The 14,596-nt window shown below is 41.6% G+C and overlaps 1 protein-coding gene across 4 annotated transcripts in view; it reads right to left on the bottom strand.

Annotated features, from left to right (window-relative positions):
* The window catches only part of YLPM1 (YLP motif containing 1), a 66,898-nt gene extending 52,302 nt beyond the window's left edge, over positions 1-14,596 (bottom strand). For 3 of the 4 annotated variants that reach the window (XR_004348256.1, XM_032621066.1, XM_032621070.1), the window contains exons 1-4: positions 13,550-14,595; positions 3,494-3,730; positions 2,355-2,534; positions 145-1,139 (exon numbers count right to left, since the gene is read on the bottom strand). Coding sequence is in view for 3 of the 4 variants with exons in the window: in XM_032621066.1 (XP_032476957.1) it covers positions 145-1,139; positions 2,355-2,534; positions 3,494-3,730; positions 13,550-14,422 (2,285 nt within the window). In the remaining variant the exon portion in view is untranslated. Of the gene's footprint in view, positions 1-144; positions 1,140-2,354; positions 2,535-3,493; positions 3,731-13,549 lie in introns of all 4 variants that reach the window. The other variant, XM_032621062.1, reaches the window with a different exon arrangement.

The following is a 14,596-nucleotide window of genomic DNA, read 5'->3' as shown; positions in this document are numbered from 1 at the left end:
CAACACTAACATTATTAACTGTAAACCAGGAATGTATATAAAAGTACAAAGAGAACATAAAAGCCTACTCAGCCTGTATCAGCAAAGCAGCGAAACCACCACACCCCCACTCCCCACCCGCTCCCAAAAAAAAGGCAGACCTACCTTGGGCCTCTTGGACCTTCCAAGTAACTGCTTCTAGGAGGATCTGGAAGCAATCCACCTGACCTCCCTGGCATGTCCTTGACTGCAGTGATTGGCTGAGATGGAGCAGCTGAAGGCTCCCCAAGTCCTTGCTCAGATGAGAATGAACTGTACGGCAGAGCAGACTTGCTCAGTGGAGCTTTAGAATTCACTTGTTCAGATGGGCCAATGGCTGATTGCAATGGAGGATGGTACGTTGAGGGTGGGGCTGAACCAAAAGACACAGGAGTGGGAAGCAGTGCTGGTCTAGGTTTCTCTGGAACTTGTGAGTTCTGAGAACTGGAGGCTGGTGGAACTGGGGCTGTTGTTAACTGAGGAGGTATCCCTTGTGGAACTCCAGGGGGAGGTATTCCTGGAGGAGGTGTGGCTGAAGATAATGGTGGGAGGGGCATAACAGGTGGAGGCGCTGTTGAAGAGAGAGACGGTGGGGGAAGAACTGGTGGCGGCCCTGCAGAAGAGAGGGAAGGCGGGGGTAGAACTGGTGGTGGCCCTGTAGAAGAGAGAGATGGAGGCATCACAGGTGGGGGCACAGAGGTTGGTAGAGAAGGTGGCATCACAGGTGGGGGCATGCCAGGTGGTGGCACTGAAGCAGGCAGGGCAGGGGGCATCACTGGTGGTGGCAATGATGGAGGCAATACCGGAGGAGGCATTGTTGGTAGAGGTGGAGGCATCTGAGAATATGGGACAAAAGGTGGCGGCATGGACATGTTCCCCATATACTGGTTCTTCATGTTCTGAAATGAAGTGACTTTCTCCTGGAGATAGGTCTGAGTGGCTTTCATATGTCCCTGCCATGTTTTCCATTGCTTCTCATACTCCTGAAGCTGATCTTTATGAGGATAGGAATGAAGCTGTTCCTCCCACAGCTGAAACTCTCGCTCCCATTCTTGGTAGAGATGTTGAAACTGCTGCTGCTGCATCTCATAATGCCGCATCTGCAAATCTACAGACATGGTCTACAAATAAAGGGATAAAAATTATTTCAAGACATTCATATAAGAAAATTATTAAGTTAAAGTATTAATGAATCAAGGGCATTTGCAGCCTTAGGAAATTAGAACACAAAACTTTGGGAGGCTAAGGATAAGCTTGTTAAATCCTTTCCATGATGATCATTCGCCTTTCGCCCTTTGACTTATTTATATGTCATCACCGAGTTGGAAAAAATCTACCAAACACTAAAGCAAATAGCTGTCTCAGCAATAAGTATTTTTCAAGTTTTTATTACTACTATGGGTCATTTTAAATATTACTATTGAAAACGATCTGTTATAGACATACAGACGTAAGTTTATACCTCACAGATACAAGACAAACAAGTATCTAAGTCACTTCATCTTTTGTGGTGCATTTGCTTAGGTTTTTTGTGGTGGTTGCTTTGATCTTGCTGATGGATTTCTGCTTGTTACTGCAGTGCTTTTCAGGCAAAAACACAGGTTACCTTGAAGCGACATAAGAAATCCTGGTTCTTCTTTTTTTTTTTGGCCACTCTGCGCGGCTTACAGGACCTTAGTTCCCCGACCAGGGATTGAACCCCGCGCCCTCAGCAGTGAAAGCACAGAGTCCTAACCACTGGACCACCAAGGAATTCCTTTTTTTTTTTTTTTTTAAATTGAAGTATAGTTGATTTACAATATTGTGTTAGTTTCAGGTGTACAGCAAAAAAAAAAACCATACACACACACACACACACACACACACACACATTCTTTTCCATTATAGGTTATTGTAAAAGAGTGAATATAGCTCCCTGTGCTATACAGTTAAGTCCTTGTTGTTTATCTATTTTATATATAGTAGTGAGTATCTGTTAACCCCAAACTCCTAATTTATCCCTCCCCCTGCTTTCCCCTTTGATAACCATAAGTTTGTTTCTATGTCTGTGAGTCTGTAAGAAGCCCTGGTTCTTAAATCCCTTAGCAACAGTACTCTAACATCTGCCTGGGTTAACATGATCAGAAGATTCCACTATACCTGCCCTTCCCCAAGAGCATTTTCACAATACCACATTTCCAAGCCCCCAGTAATGTGACAAATAACTACTTGGGCACTCCAGGCAAAACATCTGGTATCTTTCCTTCTTCATACTTAAATCTTTTTCATGAGAAACAAATCCCTTTAACATCCTGGGGCAATTTCCCATGTGGCTGAGGAACTGAGGAAGCACTCACCTGTATATGTGGTGGATGCTGTATAATCTGCTGGTACTGTTGTAGGATCTGCTGTAACTGAGTGTGCTTCTGCATTATTCCCTGATACTGGAAGCCAACTCGATGCTGCTGGTGCTGCTGCCAGTGTGCTGCTGCAGCCTGCAACTGTTTTAACCTGGCGTCTTCTTCTGGGTCCTCAGACTAAAGATAAAAGAGAGGGTACAGTCTTTTTCCTTTTTCTAAGTCATAAACAGCAACCAAATTTATAAGAAACCTGACTATTTTATAAAGTATTATGTTGTAATAGTATTGTGTTATAAAGTCCAGAATCCCTGCAACTGTGAGAAAAGCTATTCTATCCTTAGATAAAATACTTAGTTCTATCTATACTGTGATCATGGATACTAATACAAAGGAATTTATAAATCCCACAGTCTTTACGAGAATAATCACCTCACTGTTCCTAAATAGGATAACCATTTCCCCAGCAGAAAGTCAATCCACAGTTACTATCCTTTTCACTATATGAGAAATCTCTTTTTTCACCTTAGTCACTTTTCACCAGCTGCCTACAGTGTAATCATCATGTTTCATTAATGTTTCCATATAAGGCCCTTGGGAGAACAATGACCTTTGGACCAATGTGAGAACTTTCCATGTGCCAGTCAGTATGCTAAGCAACAAGGATTATCACATTTAATGCTTTAATAGCTCAGTAAGAAAGCTACTATTTGAATATGCCCATTTTGTAGATGAGGAAATTGAAGCATAGAATGGTTAACTAACTTGCTCAGAGTCACCACCAGCAAGTAGCAATGCCTGGACTACAGCCCGGACAGTTTGACAATAAAAGCTCAATCTCTTAATTATTGCCCTGTGCTGCCAATATGAAAACACCCACCCTTGCATCCCTTTAGTGCTTAGAGACACTCAATTCAGAACAGTGTCTAATTCTTCACTCTCACTTAAACGATGAAAAAATGCCTCTTCTAAACCCGATATGGCACACATCTGACTATTCCACAAATGAAATTTTACATGCATTTAAAAAAAAAAATGAAAATATATATCCATTTATATATAACAAAGGTACATATATATATGAATCAGAAAAAAACGGAACAACTTAATAAATACCAAGTAATTAACTTCATGGTTACCTGGGGTTCCTCAGGTGGGAGAGGAGGTGGTACGTCCTCATTAGGGGGTGGTAATGGGGGCTCCTCCGATGGAGGGGGTTCTGGTACTTGGCTGGTGGCAGGTACAGTAACTTCTTCCTTTACCGGCTCAGCTGCATCCTTTGCTACAACAGAACCCTTTTTGTGTCCCGGCAAATGCACTTTTGTCCTCTGCTGCAAACTAAGCAGGTGCTGTCGATACCAGTACTGCTGCTGTTCCTACAACAGAAACCATTTTTAAGTCAGAAAGAGAAAAACAAATATCGTATATTAACGCATATATGTGGAACCTAGAAAAATGGTACAGATGAACCGGTGTGCAGGGCAGAAACAGAGACACAGATGTAGAGAACAAACGTATGGACACCACGGGGGGAAAGTGGCGGGGGTGGTGGTGGTGGTGTGATGAATTGGGAGATTGGGATGGACATGTATACACTGATGTGTATAAAATGGATGACTAATAAGAACCTGCAGTATAAAAAGATAAATTAAATTAAATTTAAAAATTTTAAAGAAAGAATTTTAATTGACAATCCTGTATATCTGCAACTTGGTTTTGACAGGGAACTACACTTGTGTCTGTGTTCACGTATTTATATATAAGAAAAGGCAAACCTGAACTGAGAAAGGCAAATAAATAAACATGATCTTTCAATTCCCCCCCAAATTTATATATTTAAATTAAACCATACATGTTAATTCAACATACTTCTCTATTCTCATTAAAAAAACATGCTTTTGGAGGTAAGAGTAGTCTTTCTGATAAAAGATCAGAGTAAATCTTTTCAGTATTCATAGCTATTGTTTTTAACTTGCCTTTAGTTGGTTCAGTTTTATCCACGGGGGTCTCATGATTAATGAATATAATAAATAGTCCTACCTCTTCTCTCTGTCTTCTCTTCTGCAGTATCCTTCCCTCTTTTAAACACCTGCTGTATCATTAATCTTGCCATACCCAGGTATATATACATAAATGAAAATACATTGGGTTTTAGAATGCTTTCTATTTATTTTAAAAGTTTCACTTTGTCTTCCAAGTTATACTGTAATTTGATTTTCTGGAAGCTTATTTTGTGCTTCCACTTTCTAAAAATTACCACAATAATAAGTTTAATGTGGAAAAAAATTAGAAGATACAGCCTATCCTGATTATTCATGGATTCTGTATTTGTGAATTTGCCAACTTGCAAAAATTTATTTCTAACTCCAAAATCAACACTCAGGGAACTTTCACAGTGATTTATGGACACGCGCAGATGGGCAAAAAATTAGTTATCTGACTTGCACGTCCCTGTCTGAGGCAGAACACAGCCATGCTCTGCCTTTTTGTTTAGCTCTTATATTGTAAATAAGTGTTCTTTTCAAGGTCTATTTAGGGCCACATTTTTCACATTTCTGTACTTTTTGGTTGAAGATTTTGCTGTTTAAAATGGCCCCAAGCATTGTGCTGAAGTGCTGTCTAGTATTCCTAAGTGCGAGAACGCTATGATGTGCCTTAAGAAGAAAATACTTGTGTTGGATAAGCTTCTTTCAGGCATGTGTTATAGTGCTGTTGGCTGTGAGTTCAATGTTAATGAATCAACAATATACATTAAATAATTTGTTTTTAAACAGAAACACATATAAAACAAGGTTATGTATTGACTGGTTGAAGAAAATGTGACCAAAGGCCCACAGGAACCTAACCCTGCACTTCCCCTAGGAGCAATTGTTCAGTATTCACTAATTCAGTGTTCTTGACAACTTTATAAAATATAAATACCTCAAATAAAGAGACTCGACTACAAATAAGCAATAATTAAAATCAATTTTAAAAAATCTCACCACTCAGAAGTAACTACAGGATCTTCATTATCCCAGAGTTCACTATATAATTCCCCATGGTTACAAGGTGGCATAAGGAAAAAAAAGTTGTCATAACACTAAAATATTCACTAATGAACTGCCCTATATACTTCTATAATTAACAACAGCATATAAACAGAAACAAAAACAATAGCATACACTTCTATTACAATTATAAAGATGCAGGATCTAGCAGAAGTACTACCAGTTAACAACCAAAAATAATTCTTATAATAGGAACTGCAAAAGAGAATGACGTGAATATCAAATGTTGAAAAACAGCCCTTGGAAAAATGTATAAATCCCTAAAATATTTTTTCAACATATTCAAAAATGAAATAAATGATGATAATATAGTGTTATCACACAATTTTGTCACAAAAATTATAGTACAGAAACCTAATCTACAATTTATTCTTTATAAACTCTAAGACTCAGCCGTTCTTTATGATTTTTGAGCTTTATTTTTCAAGATTGTGTCCCAAATAAAATTTTTTACTTTTTACAATAAACTTTTGGTCCTTGTGTTAAATGGATTCATTTTACTTGCATTCACTGAGATTCATTATCTCTGGATAACCAGGATTTCCTATATTGTTACTATTTTACTGTATATCCACTCCAATTTTCCACATGCAAATATACATGATACTCTTTTCTCATGAAACATACTGTCTTGTTATCTGTTTTCTCATTTGCAGAAAGTAACTGTCTTGGGAGAGAGGTGTTTCATGCTTTTCTCATATCCTGTCTGGTGCTTAAGCATAGTGCTGGAACACACAGTAGAATGTCAATAAATAGTTGCTGATCAGCTAAAGACTTCCCTTCTAGGCTACTAATTTCTATGACCTGAAACTTGCTACATCCCTTTGGAAGAGTAAATTCCATCTCACTAACTCCATCCTGAAGTTTGGGTCATGACTCGGTTTTTCTCTTTTTAATTATCATACACATAATCATCAGTTCCTGAAATATAATTACTTTTACTATTCAACATGAAAAAAAAGAAAAAAAACCAACACACTGTTCATGATAGTCAACAATTATGTGGTATTAGAACATTTTCAACTTTCTTCCATTATTGTATGAAAATACTGAAAACAGCAACAGGCTTGTTTTTTAGCTTTAAAAAATTAATAAACTCTTTCAAGTAGAAGTTAAAAGTTTCCTTTTTTTTAAGTTACTTTGAAAGCATCACCAAAACATACAAAGATGCAAACTATCTTTCATAAACTAGAAGCCAGTGGCTATAGATAGGAAGATTATTCAGGTCTAGATTCCTTATCAATTTATACCCACCTTATTCCTTATTCTTGTGCTTTCTATCTCTTTGTCTTAGACCTAGTCTAAGGTTAAGAACCGTGTTAGGAGCTCAAGTACTTGTTGATTTACTAACAGTATGCACTGCAGATCAATTTCTATTTAATATGAACCCAATAAGCAGAAACCAGATCTAATTCAATCCTAGGACGAGGCTTTGGCACATTTTTAAAGCTCTGCAAATGAATAATGATGAAATCATTCAGAAATGTCCTCAGTGACCCCAGAGAAGGTTGCTTTATCTCTATTTTAAAAAGGAATAAAACCTGCCTGGACTTGCTAATGAAGCTGAAATAGTAGCCAGTTCTTCTGAATGTCCCATTATATCAGACAACTCCATCTCATATGGGATGTTAGTTCATAGGTAGAGTAAAATCACAGTAAATGTCACATTCACAAAGAGATTGAATAGGGCTCCCCTGGTGGCACAGTGGTTGAGAGTCCGCCTGCCAATGCAGGGGACATGGGTTCGTGCCCCGATCCGGGAGGATCCCACATGCCGCGGAGTGGCTGGGCCCGTGAGCCATGGCCGCTGAGCCTGCACGTCCGGAGCCTGTGCTCCGCAACGGGAGAGGCCACAACGGTGAGAGGCCCGTGTACCACACACACACAAAAAAAGAGATTGAATAGAGTTAAAAAGTAAGGATGTATCTGTCATAAATACCAAAAAAGATGCTAATTAATTCAGCAAGTATTTACTGACCACTTGCTACCAGTACAGTAAGGAACTAGGTACTAAAAGATTCTCCAAGTAGGGAAATATAAAGAAGGAGGGACAGGGAGAGAGAGAGAGAGGATGAATGAATGAATGGATGAATGAATGAATGAACACATGTGTCTATGTGTGTGATGTTTTAAAAATTTTGAAAGGTTGCCTTTCCTGTCCAGGTTGATTAGGATAAATGCCTGTAACATTACATGTTCAATGTCATATCCTAAAGCAAGTGGGATGGGGAGGGGAGACTTGGTAAAATAATGAAATGGATTTCCATTTTTTTAATTTATTTAAAATATATTTATTTTCAACATTTTTGAAGTTCACACTCTATTCCAGGAATTAAGGTCCCATCTTAAAAAAAAAACTCCTTTACTGTGCCTCTTCCTCCAGCTCCTGCCCACATTCTCTCTCTCTCTCTCCTTCAGTCAAACTTCTTAAAAGAGTTGTCTATACTCACCATCCCCATTTCCTCACCTTCCATCACTCCTCAAATCAATGCAATATGGCTTCAGTCACTATGAAACTGCTCCTGCCAAGGTCAACAATAATCTACATGTCAGTAAATGCAAAAGATAACTCACAGTCTTCATCTTGCTTGACCTCTCAGCAGTAACACAGCTGACTACACCCTCCTCCTAGAAACAGTCTTCCCTTCACTTCTGTGGCACTGCACTGTCCTGATTTTCCATCTACCTATTTGGCCTTTCTTCCCATTGGTTCCCTTAGGTACTGTGGTTCTGCAGGGCTAGGCTCAATGTCCTTTAAACTTTATTCTTACTCTACACACACTCTTCAGGAGACCTCATCTATTTCTGTGCCTTCAAATACCATTTTTATGCTGAAGACTCACAAGTCTATGTCTCCCAGATCTCACTTCTAGACTCCAGACCTGTATCTAACTTCTAACTGGACATCTCCATTTAGAATCTTATGTCTCAAGGATCTTAAACTCAGTAAGTCTAAAACTTAACTCATCATTTTCCCTTCCTCCCCAGACCTGTTCTTCCCCCTCCTGTAGGTTATTAGTATATGGAACCACCATCCACCCAGTTTCCTATCCCAGAAACCCAGGAATCGTCCTTGATGCCTCCCTCTCCACTACTGCTCAATCTCCAACTGGATTCTAGCACCAAAATATTTCTCCAGTCTTTCCACTTGTCTCCATCTCCTCCATCACCATCCAAGTCCAAGCCACTACTAACTCTTGCCTGGATCACTCTATTCACTATTCTCTCTAAATCACTCTTGCTCCTTTCGATTCCACTCTCCCCAAAGCAGTGTGAACTTTCAAACAAACCAATCTGTCACATTTGGCTATATAAAATCCTTCAATGGCTTCCTACTGCCCTTGGGATAAAGTCTTCATAGGTCCTCCCTGGCCTGGTTTGTACATTCAGTAAGCCCTACTGAACTTAATTCTTTGAACTCGTATCTGGTTATTTCCTACCCATTCTTCAGGTTTCATTTAAATATTACTTGCAAAGGGAGGTCTCTTCAATTAGGTTAGAGCTCCCAGCTATATTCAATCATTTGAAAAATATTTATTGTTCACCTACTATGTGCTAGACCCTGAGCAAGTCCCTGTGAATACAATGGTGAGCTTAAAAAAGCTCACCTTTTCCTAATCCTTATGGAATGGTCTAGTGATATTTTCTATTTTATAATTCCACAGCACCTTACACGTCTTCAATTACTTTTTAAATGTCTTTTCCCCACACTGGAACAAGTGAATGAGGGCAGGTACCTTGTCTATTTTGTTCACCATTTCATCTCCAGTACTAAGCACAGTTCTTGGCACACAGTTGTTACTCAATATATATTTAAGTATTAGATAGTGACTAAAAACTCTAATCAAAGTCAACAGCTTTACCTAAATAAGTTTTAAGAATAAAAGAATAAATCACAGTTCATTAAAAAAAGACCAGTATGGGCTTCCCTGGTGGCACAGTGGTTGGGAGTCCGCCTGCCGATGCAGGGGACGCGGGTTCGTGCCCCGGTTCGGGAGGATCCCACATGCCGCGGAGCGGCTGGGCCCGTGAGCCAAGGCCGCTGAGCCTGCACGTCCGGAGCCTGTTCTCCGCAATGAGAGAGGCCACAGCAGTGAGAGGCCCAGGTACCGCAAAAAAAAAAAAAAAAAAAAAAAAAGACCAGTATGCATTTTAACTAGCCAGTCCTTTAAAACACACAGAAGAGTTAATTCTTCAAAAAAGACACATTCCATTATATCACCACTTTACTCTGAAAACTAGAAATTAAATGGAAGAATATCAAGCACTTATCCTGTCTTTTCTATATAGGCTAACTGTATGTCCAATCAAACAGCCCTAGTTCATGAGTGAAAGTTTTTCTTTACAGAATTCCTTATGGTAAATATAGAAGAAACAGCAGGAAAAAAAATCACCATATTGCAACCTCTAACAAAGAAATAATTTACTCAAGCAAAGACCATCAACGGATGAACCACTAGATGAAATATTAGATTCAAGATTGATGGGAAGCTTTACAGCGGAGAAACCAGTCACCCCCCCTTGATCAATCTTGGCACCACTAACTATGGGACAACCAGGCACTGAGTGACTCCTGATGGGATGCAAATGAAGTACACAGCACTACCTAGGTTACGAAGTACACTTGCCAAAAGAAAGGTGAACTTAAATCTAAGAAGGTTGCACAGTTAATGCCTAGTTTACAAAAAACAACATGGGAGAGAGAGGAACAAGTCAAATGACACCAACGAGACAGCAGACAAATCCAGGACGTGGGACATTCTACAGGATAACTAACACAGATTTTTCAACAAGCTCAACGGCAAGGGTAGAGAAACAGAATAGGAGAGACTGACCTAAATCAGGGATTCTCAAGTGAGAGTGATTTTGCCCCCCAGGGGATATTTGGCAATATCTGGAAACATTTTTGGTAGCCACAACGGGGGGCTGCTACTGGCATCTAGCAGGTAGAGGCCAGAGTTGCTGCTAAACATCCTACAATGCACAAGACAGCCGCACAACAGAATTATTCTGCCCCAAAATGTTTATACTGAATCCCAATTTGAACAAACCATCAACACTTTATTAAGTCCACGGGGGAATTTTAACATGGATAATATCAAGGAATTATTTTTATTAGTATGATGAGACAATAGGGGAAATCTGAACAGATCTGGCATTAGATGATAGAAACTTGTTAATTTTGTTAGGTGTTATAACGTGTTTACCTTAGAAAAAGTCCTTTAAAAAAAAATGTCTAAGAATGTAGGAAGGAAATGATGTGAGATCTAAGATTCATTTAAAAATATTTCAGCAAGAACAACAGTAAAGGGGCTTCCCTGGTGGCGCAATGATTGAGAGTCCGCCTGCCGATGCAGGGGACACGTGTTCGTGCCCCGGTCTGGGAAGATCCCACATGCTGCGGAGCGGCTGGGCCCGTGAGCCATGGCCGCTGAGCCTGCGCGTCCGGAGCCTGTGCTGCGCAACGGTAGAGGCCACAACAGTGAGAGGCCCGCGTACCACAAAAAACAAAACAAAACAAAACAAACAAACAAACAAAAAGAACAACAGTAAAGGCCTAGGTGAAGCATACATGGCAAAATCTTGATAGCTGTTGAATCTGAGTGATGGGTATATGGGGAGAATCATACCATTTTCTCTACTTTTGTGCATGTTTAAAATCTTTCACCATAAAAAAATTTTTAATGAAATATTCCAAAAATAAAATATGAATCAACAGAGAAGCGTTAATTGTCAGAGATTGGCACTGGCATGAAGAAAATGTTTACCACCTGATAAACCAAAGTAACCTAAGTATAGAACACGACAACTCTTGTATCTTATTCAACAAAACTTTGTGGAGAGCTGACAAATTGGCAAGACACTGGCCTAGGTGCTACAGGGGATAAAAAGGTAAGTGAGGCAGTCCCTGTCTGCAAGGGACTTAAGATTTGAAGAACAGAACCAAACCACACGGGTAAGCTGAAGCACGGCTTCATAGAGACCCTGATATTTGAGATGTGCCTCGAAAGCAATACAACTGTAAGGGGGGAGAGAGGGTTGAGGAAGTTGGGATGAATTCTAAAGAGAGATTAAAAAAAACCTAAAGAGGCTTAGCAAGGGCCTTCTTGATCTGGCCCATTCCCACCTCTCAAATCTCATCTTCCACCACTTTCTTTACGGCTCTCATCAAAGAATCTGAGGCACTGAATAGTCAAAGCACTAAAAGACGTTCACTATAGACAAGGGTACAAAGGCAGAAAAACAAAAACAGTGTTCGTGCTAAATATTCATATTAAGGACCAGTCTGATTCCCGCCCCCCCTCCCCCACTACCAAAAAACAATTCATTTGTCTAAGAGGCCAGAAAAAGTCCAGTAGAGATGAGGATATAAATGTCATATTTTGGCTTGGACTAACTCTGAGAGTGCTGGACAACAAAAGCACTGGAAATCTCAGAGTGGGGTGGTAAAGGGGGCAAAAATTCCATCTCTATTATAATGGAGGAATCTGGAGAAATAACCTGATGGGATAGTACTAATTTGGTGTAAGCTAACAGAATCTCTCATTCTACCGTTTTACCCCAGCATCTCAGTGTTTTCTCCTGATGATGTGCCAAGCACCACATCTTGCTTACTTAAAACAACCTGTTTTCAGCCCGGTGCTTTGTGACCACCTAGAGGAGTGAGATAGGGAGGGTGGGAGGGAGGGAGACGCAAGAGGGAAGAGATATGGGAACATATATATATGTATAACTGATTCACTTTGTTATAAAGCAGAAACTGGCACACCATTGTAAAGCAATTATACTCCAATAAAGATGTAAAAAAAACAAAAAAAACAACCTGTTTCTCTTCTTAATTTCTAATGCCAAACCACTGTAAAATTAGAATAATATCTTTTGGAAATCTTTATATGTGAATCTGAGTTTGTAGATTAAACGATTCTCTTTTTTCATGAGGGAATCTATGTAGATTACTAATTGCTAAAAGTGTCTATTTTAAGAAACCAAAACAAATTATTTCTTCCACTTTAATTTTATCTTCTTTCTTAAGAAAGGAATTCATTTATTACTGCTACCCAATCAATCTTTGACAGGGAAGCATCACTTGAAAGAGAAGTTTAGAAGACTGGCTCTCTCATGAATGAAGAGATGTCACCAGCATTTTTTTAAAACTTGGCCGAATTCCAAGGCTGTTAACTGTGGAGTAAATGGTAACAACAATGCAATGCAGCAAACTGGTCATGTCTTAAAACTACCTTTAAGTGATGTAAGAACAGGATGTATGGGTCAGTTCCTTAAATGACCAACAGATTCCCAAAAAGGTCAAATATGTAGACTTCCCTAGGTATTGCATATATATCTATAAACATAATTAGGATGTTCCTGATTAGAACAAGATTTCCACCCTTCATTTGCTGAGACTTCTTTTTTTTTTTTTTTTTTTAAACACTTTTATTTATTTATTTATTTATTTTGTGGTACACGGGCCTCTCACTGTTGTGGCCTCTCCCGTTGCGGAGCACAGGCTCCGGACGCGCAGGCTCAGCGACCATGGCTCATGGGCCCAGCCGCTCCGCGGCATGTGGGATCTTCCCGGACCGGGGCGCGAACCCGCGTCCCCTGCATCGGCAGGCGGACTCCCAACCACTGCGCCACCAGGGAAGCCCCTGAGACTTCTTAATTCAGGAAGCTGACAGCTATCAGTGGCCCTTAATTTTCTTTTAAAGAAACTAACTGGTCATAAGATTCATATGCATTTCAGGTGTCAGCCCTTTGAGAAGCTTCTTTTTTATGCTGCCTCTAAAATAGAATTTTAGTTTAAGTTACAATTAAACAACAACAACAAAAAAAGCCCTTTGCAACAGCAATAAAACCTAGAAGCATGATCAAAGGAAACCAAGGAATATATCTGAGAAGTAACTCTTGAGCCACCCCATCACTCTGGTGTCTAGAAATATCTTCAAACACTGTTCTTTTAATAATCCACATTTAGCTAATTAAAAAGCTGGGATGTCAGACCTTTGACTTTTATGGAATACTCTGGAGTGTAAATTAGCCAGTTATTGTGTGTTGGAATTAGGCTAAGCACTGGGTAAAGCCCCCAGGCCTGCTCACTTAGGGCCCTCTAGGTGAGAGAGGCAGCTTGGGCAGATGTTTTCTTACCTGTGGAGTCATCGTAGAGGGATCTGGCTCAGGGGCAGCTTGCTGCTGTTCAGCACTCTTGTTCTTGGACCCGCTCTCCAAAGGCTCTTGCTGGACAGTTGTCTTATTCCCAGAAGGGGCGGACGGCGGTGGCGGAGCTAGCAGCTGGGATTTAGAATGGCCTTGGGAGGGGCGGGAAGGAGATGCCTGAGAAGAGGGCAAGTAGGACTGGGAATGGCTCAAATAGGACTGCGAGGAGGAGGAAGAGGAAGAATAAGATGGGGTGGGCGCCAGGTAGGACTGGGAAGGTGGGGACTGAGAAGGGGACGGCTGAGCGGGAGGCAGGTAGGGCTGAGAGGAGGCCGGGGGGTAGTACGAGGGTGGTGGCTGAGGTGGAGGCATGTAAGATTGAGACGGAGGCATGTAAGACCCTGGCGGTACTGGGGGAGATTCTGGGGGAGAATCCAGCTCCATGGGAACCAAACCAGGAGGCCCGTCTCGTTGGTGGTGGAGCATCTGGTGTTTGTACTGCTGCTGCTTCTGATAGCTGAGAGCCGGCCCAGGTGGCGGGGGCATCGGCGGCGGCGGTGGCTGCCAGTCCCCGTAGCCGCCCCCCGGCATCACCGGCGGGGGCGGCAGGGGGGGCGGAGGAAGGTGATGGGGCTGGAGCACGCACTGCATTTGCTTCTGGTGCATCTGCTGCAGCTGCTGGAGCTGCGCCAGGTGCTGCTCGCGGAAGCTCATGAAGCCAGAAGAGGAGGGGGCCGCGGGAGTCGTCGAGCTCGAGTACCCGGGCCCCGGCGAGGCCTCAGGAAGCGCCACCGGCGGTGGCGGCGGGACCGGCGGCGGCGGATAGTGGCTGCTCCCGCCATACCGGCCCCAATTCGGGTACATATCGGAGAAGAAGGCGCAGCACTCGTCCCGGCGTCGTTACGCGTCGCAACCGACCTCCAGGAGCTGCGGCGGCGACGGCGACAGCCGGAACTCGCGGCGCCTACAGGCCCCGGAGCGTGTAAACGGAGCGCACCAGTGCGCCGGCGCTACCGAGCTGCGCCCGCGACCGGGAAG

The sequence above is a fragment of the Phocoena sinus genome, chromosome 2 (genome assembly GCF_008692025.1).
Source record: "Phocoena sinus isolate mPhoSin1 chromosome 2, mPhoSin1.pri, whole genome shotgun sequence".
Classification (NCBI taxonomy): Eukaryota; Metazoa; Chordata; class Mammalia; order Artiodactyla; family Phocoenidae; genus Phocoena; species Phocoena sinus.
Note: the sequence above shows the minus strand (reverse complement) of the source record. Positions and strands in the feature narration are given on the sequence as shown.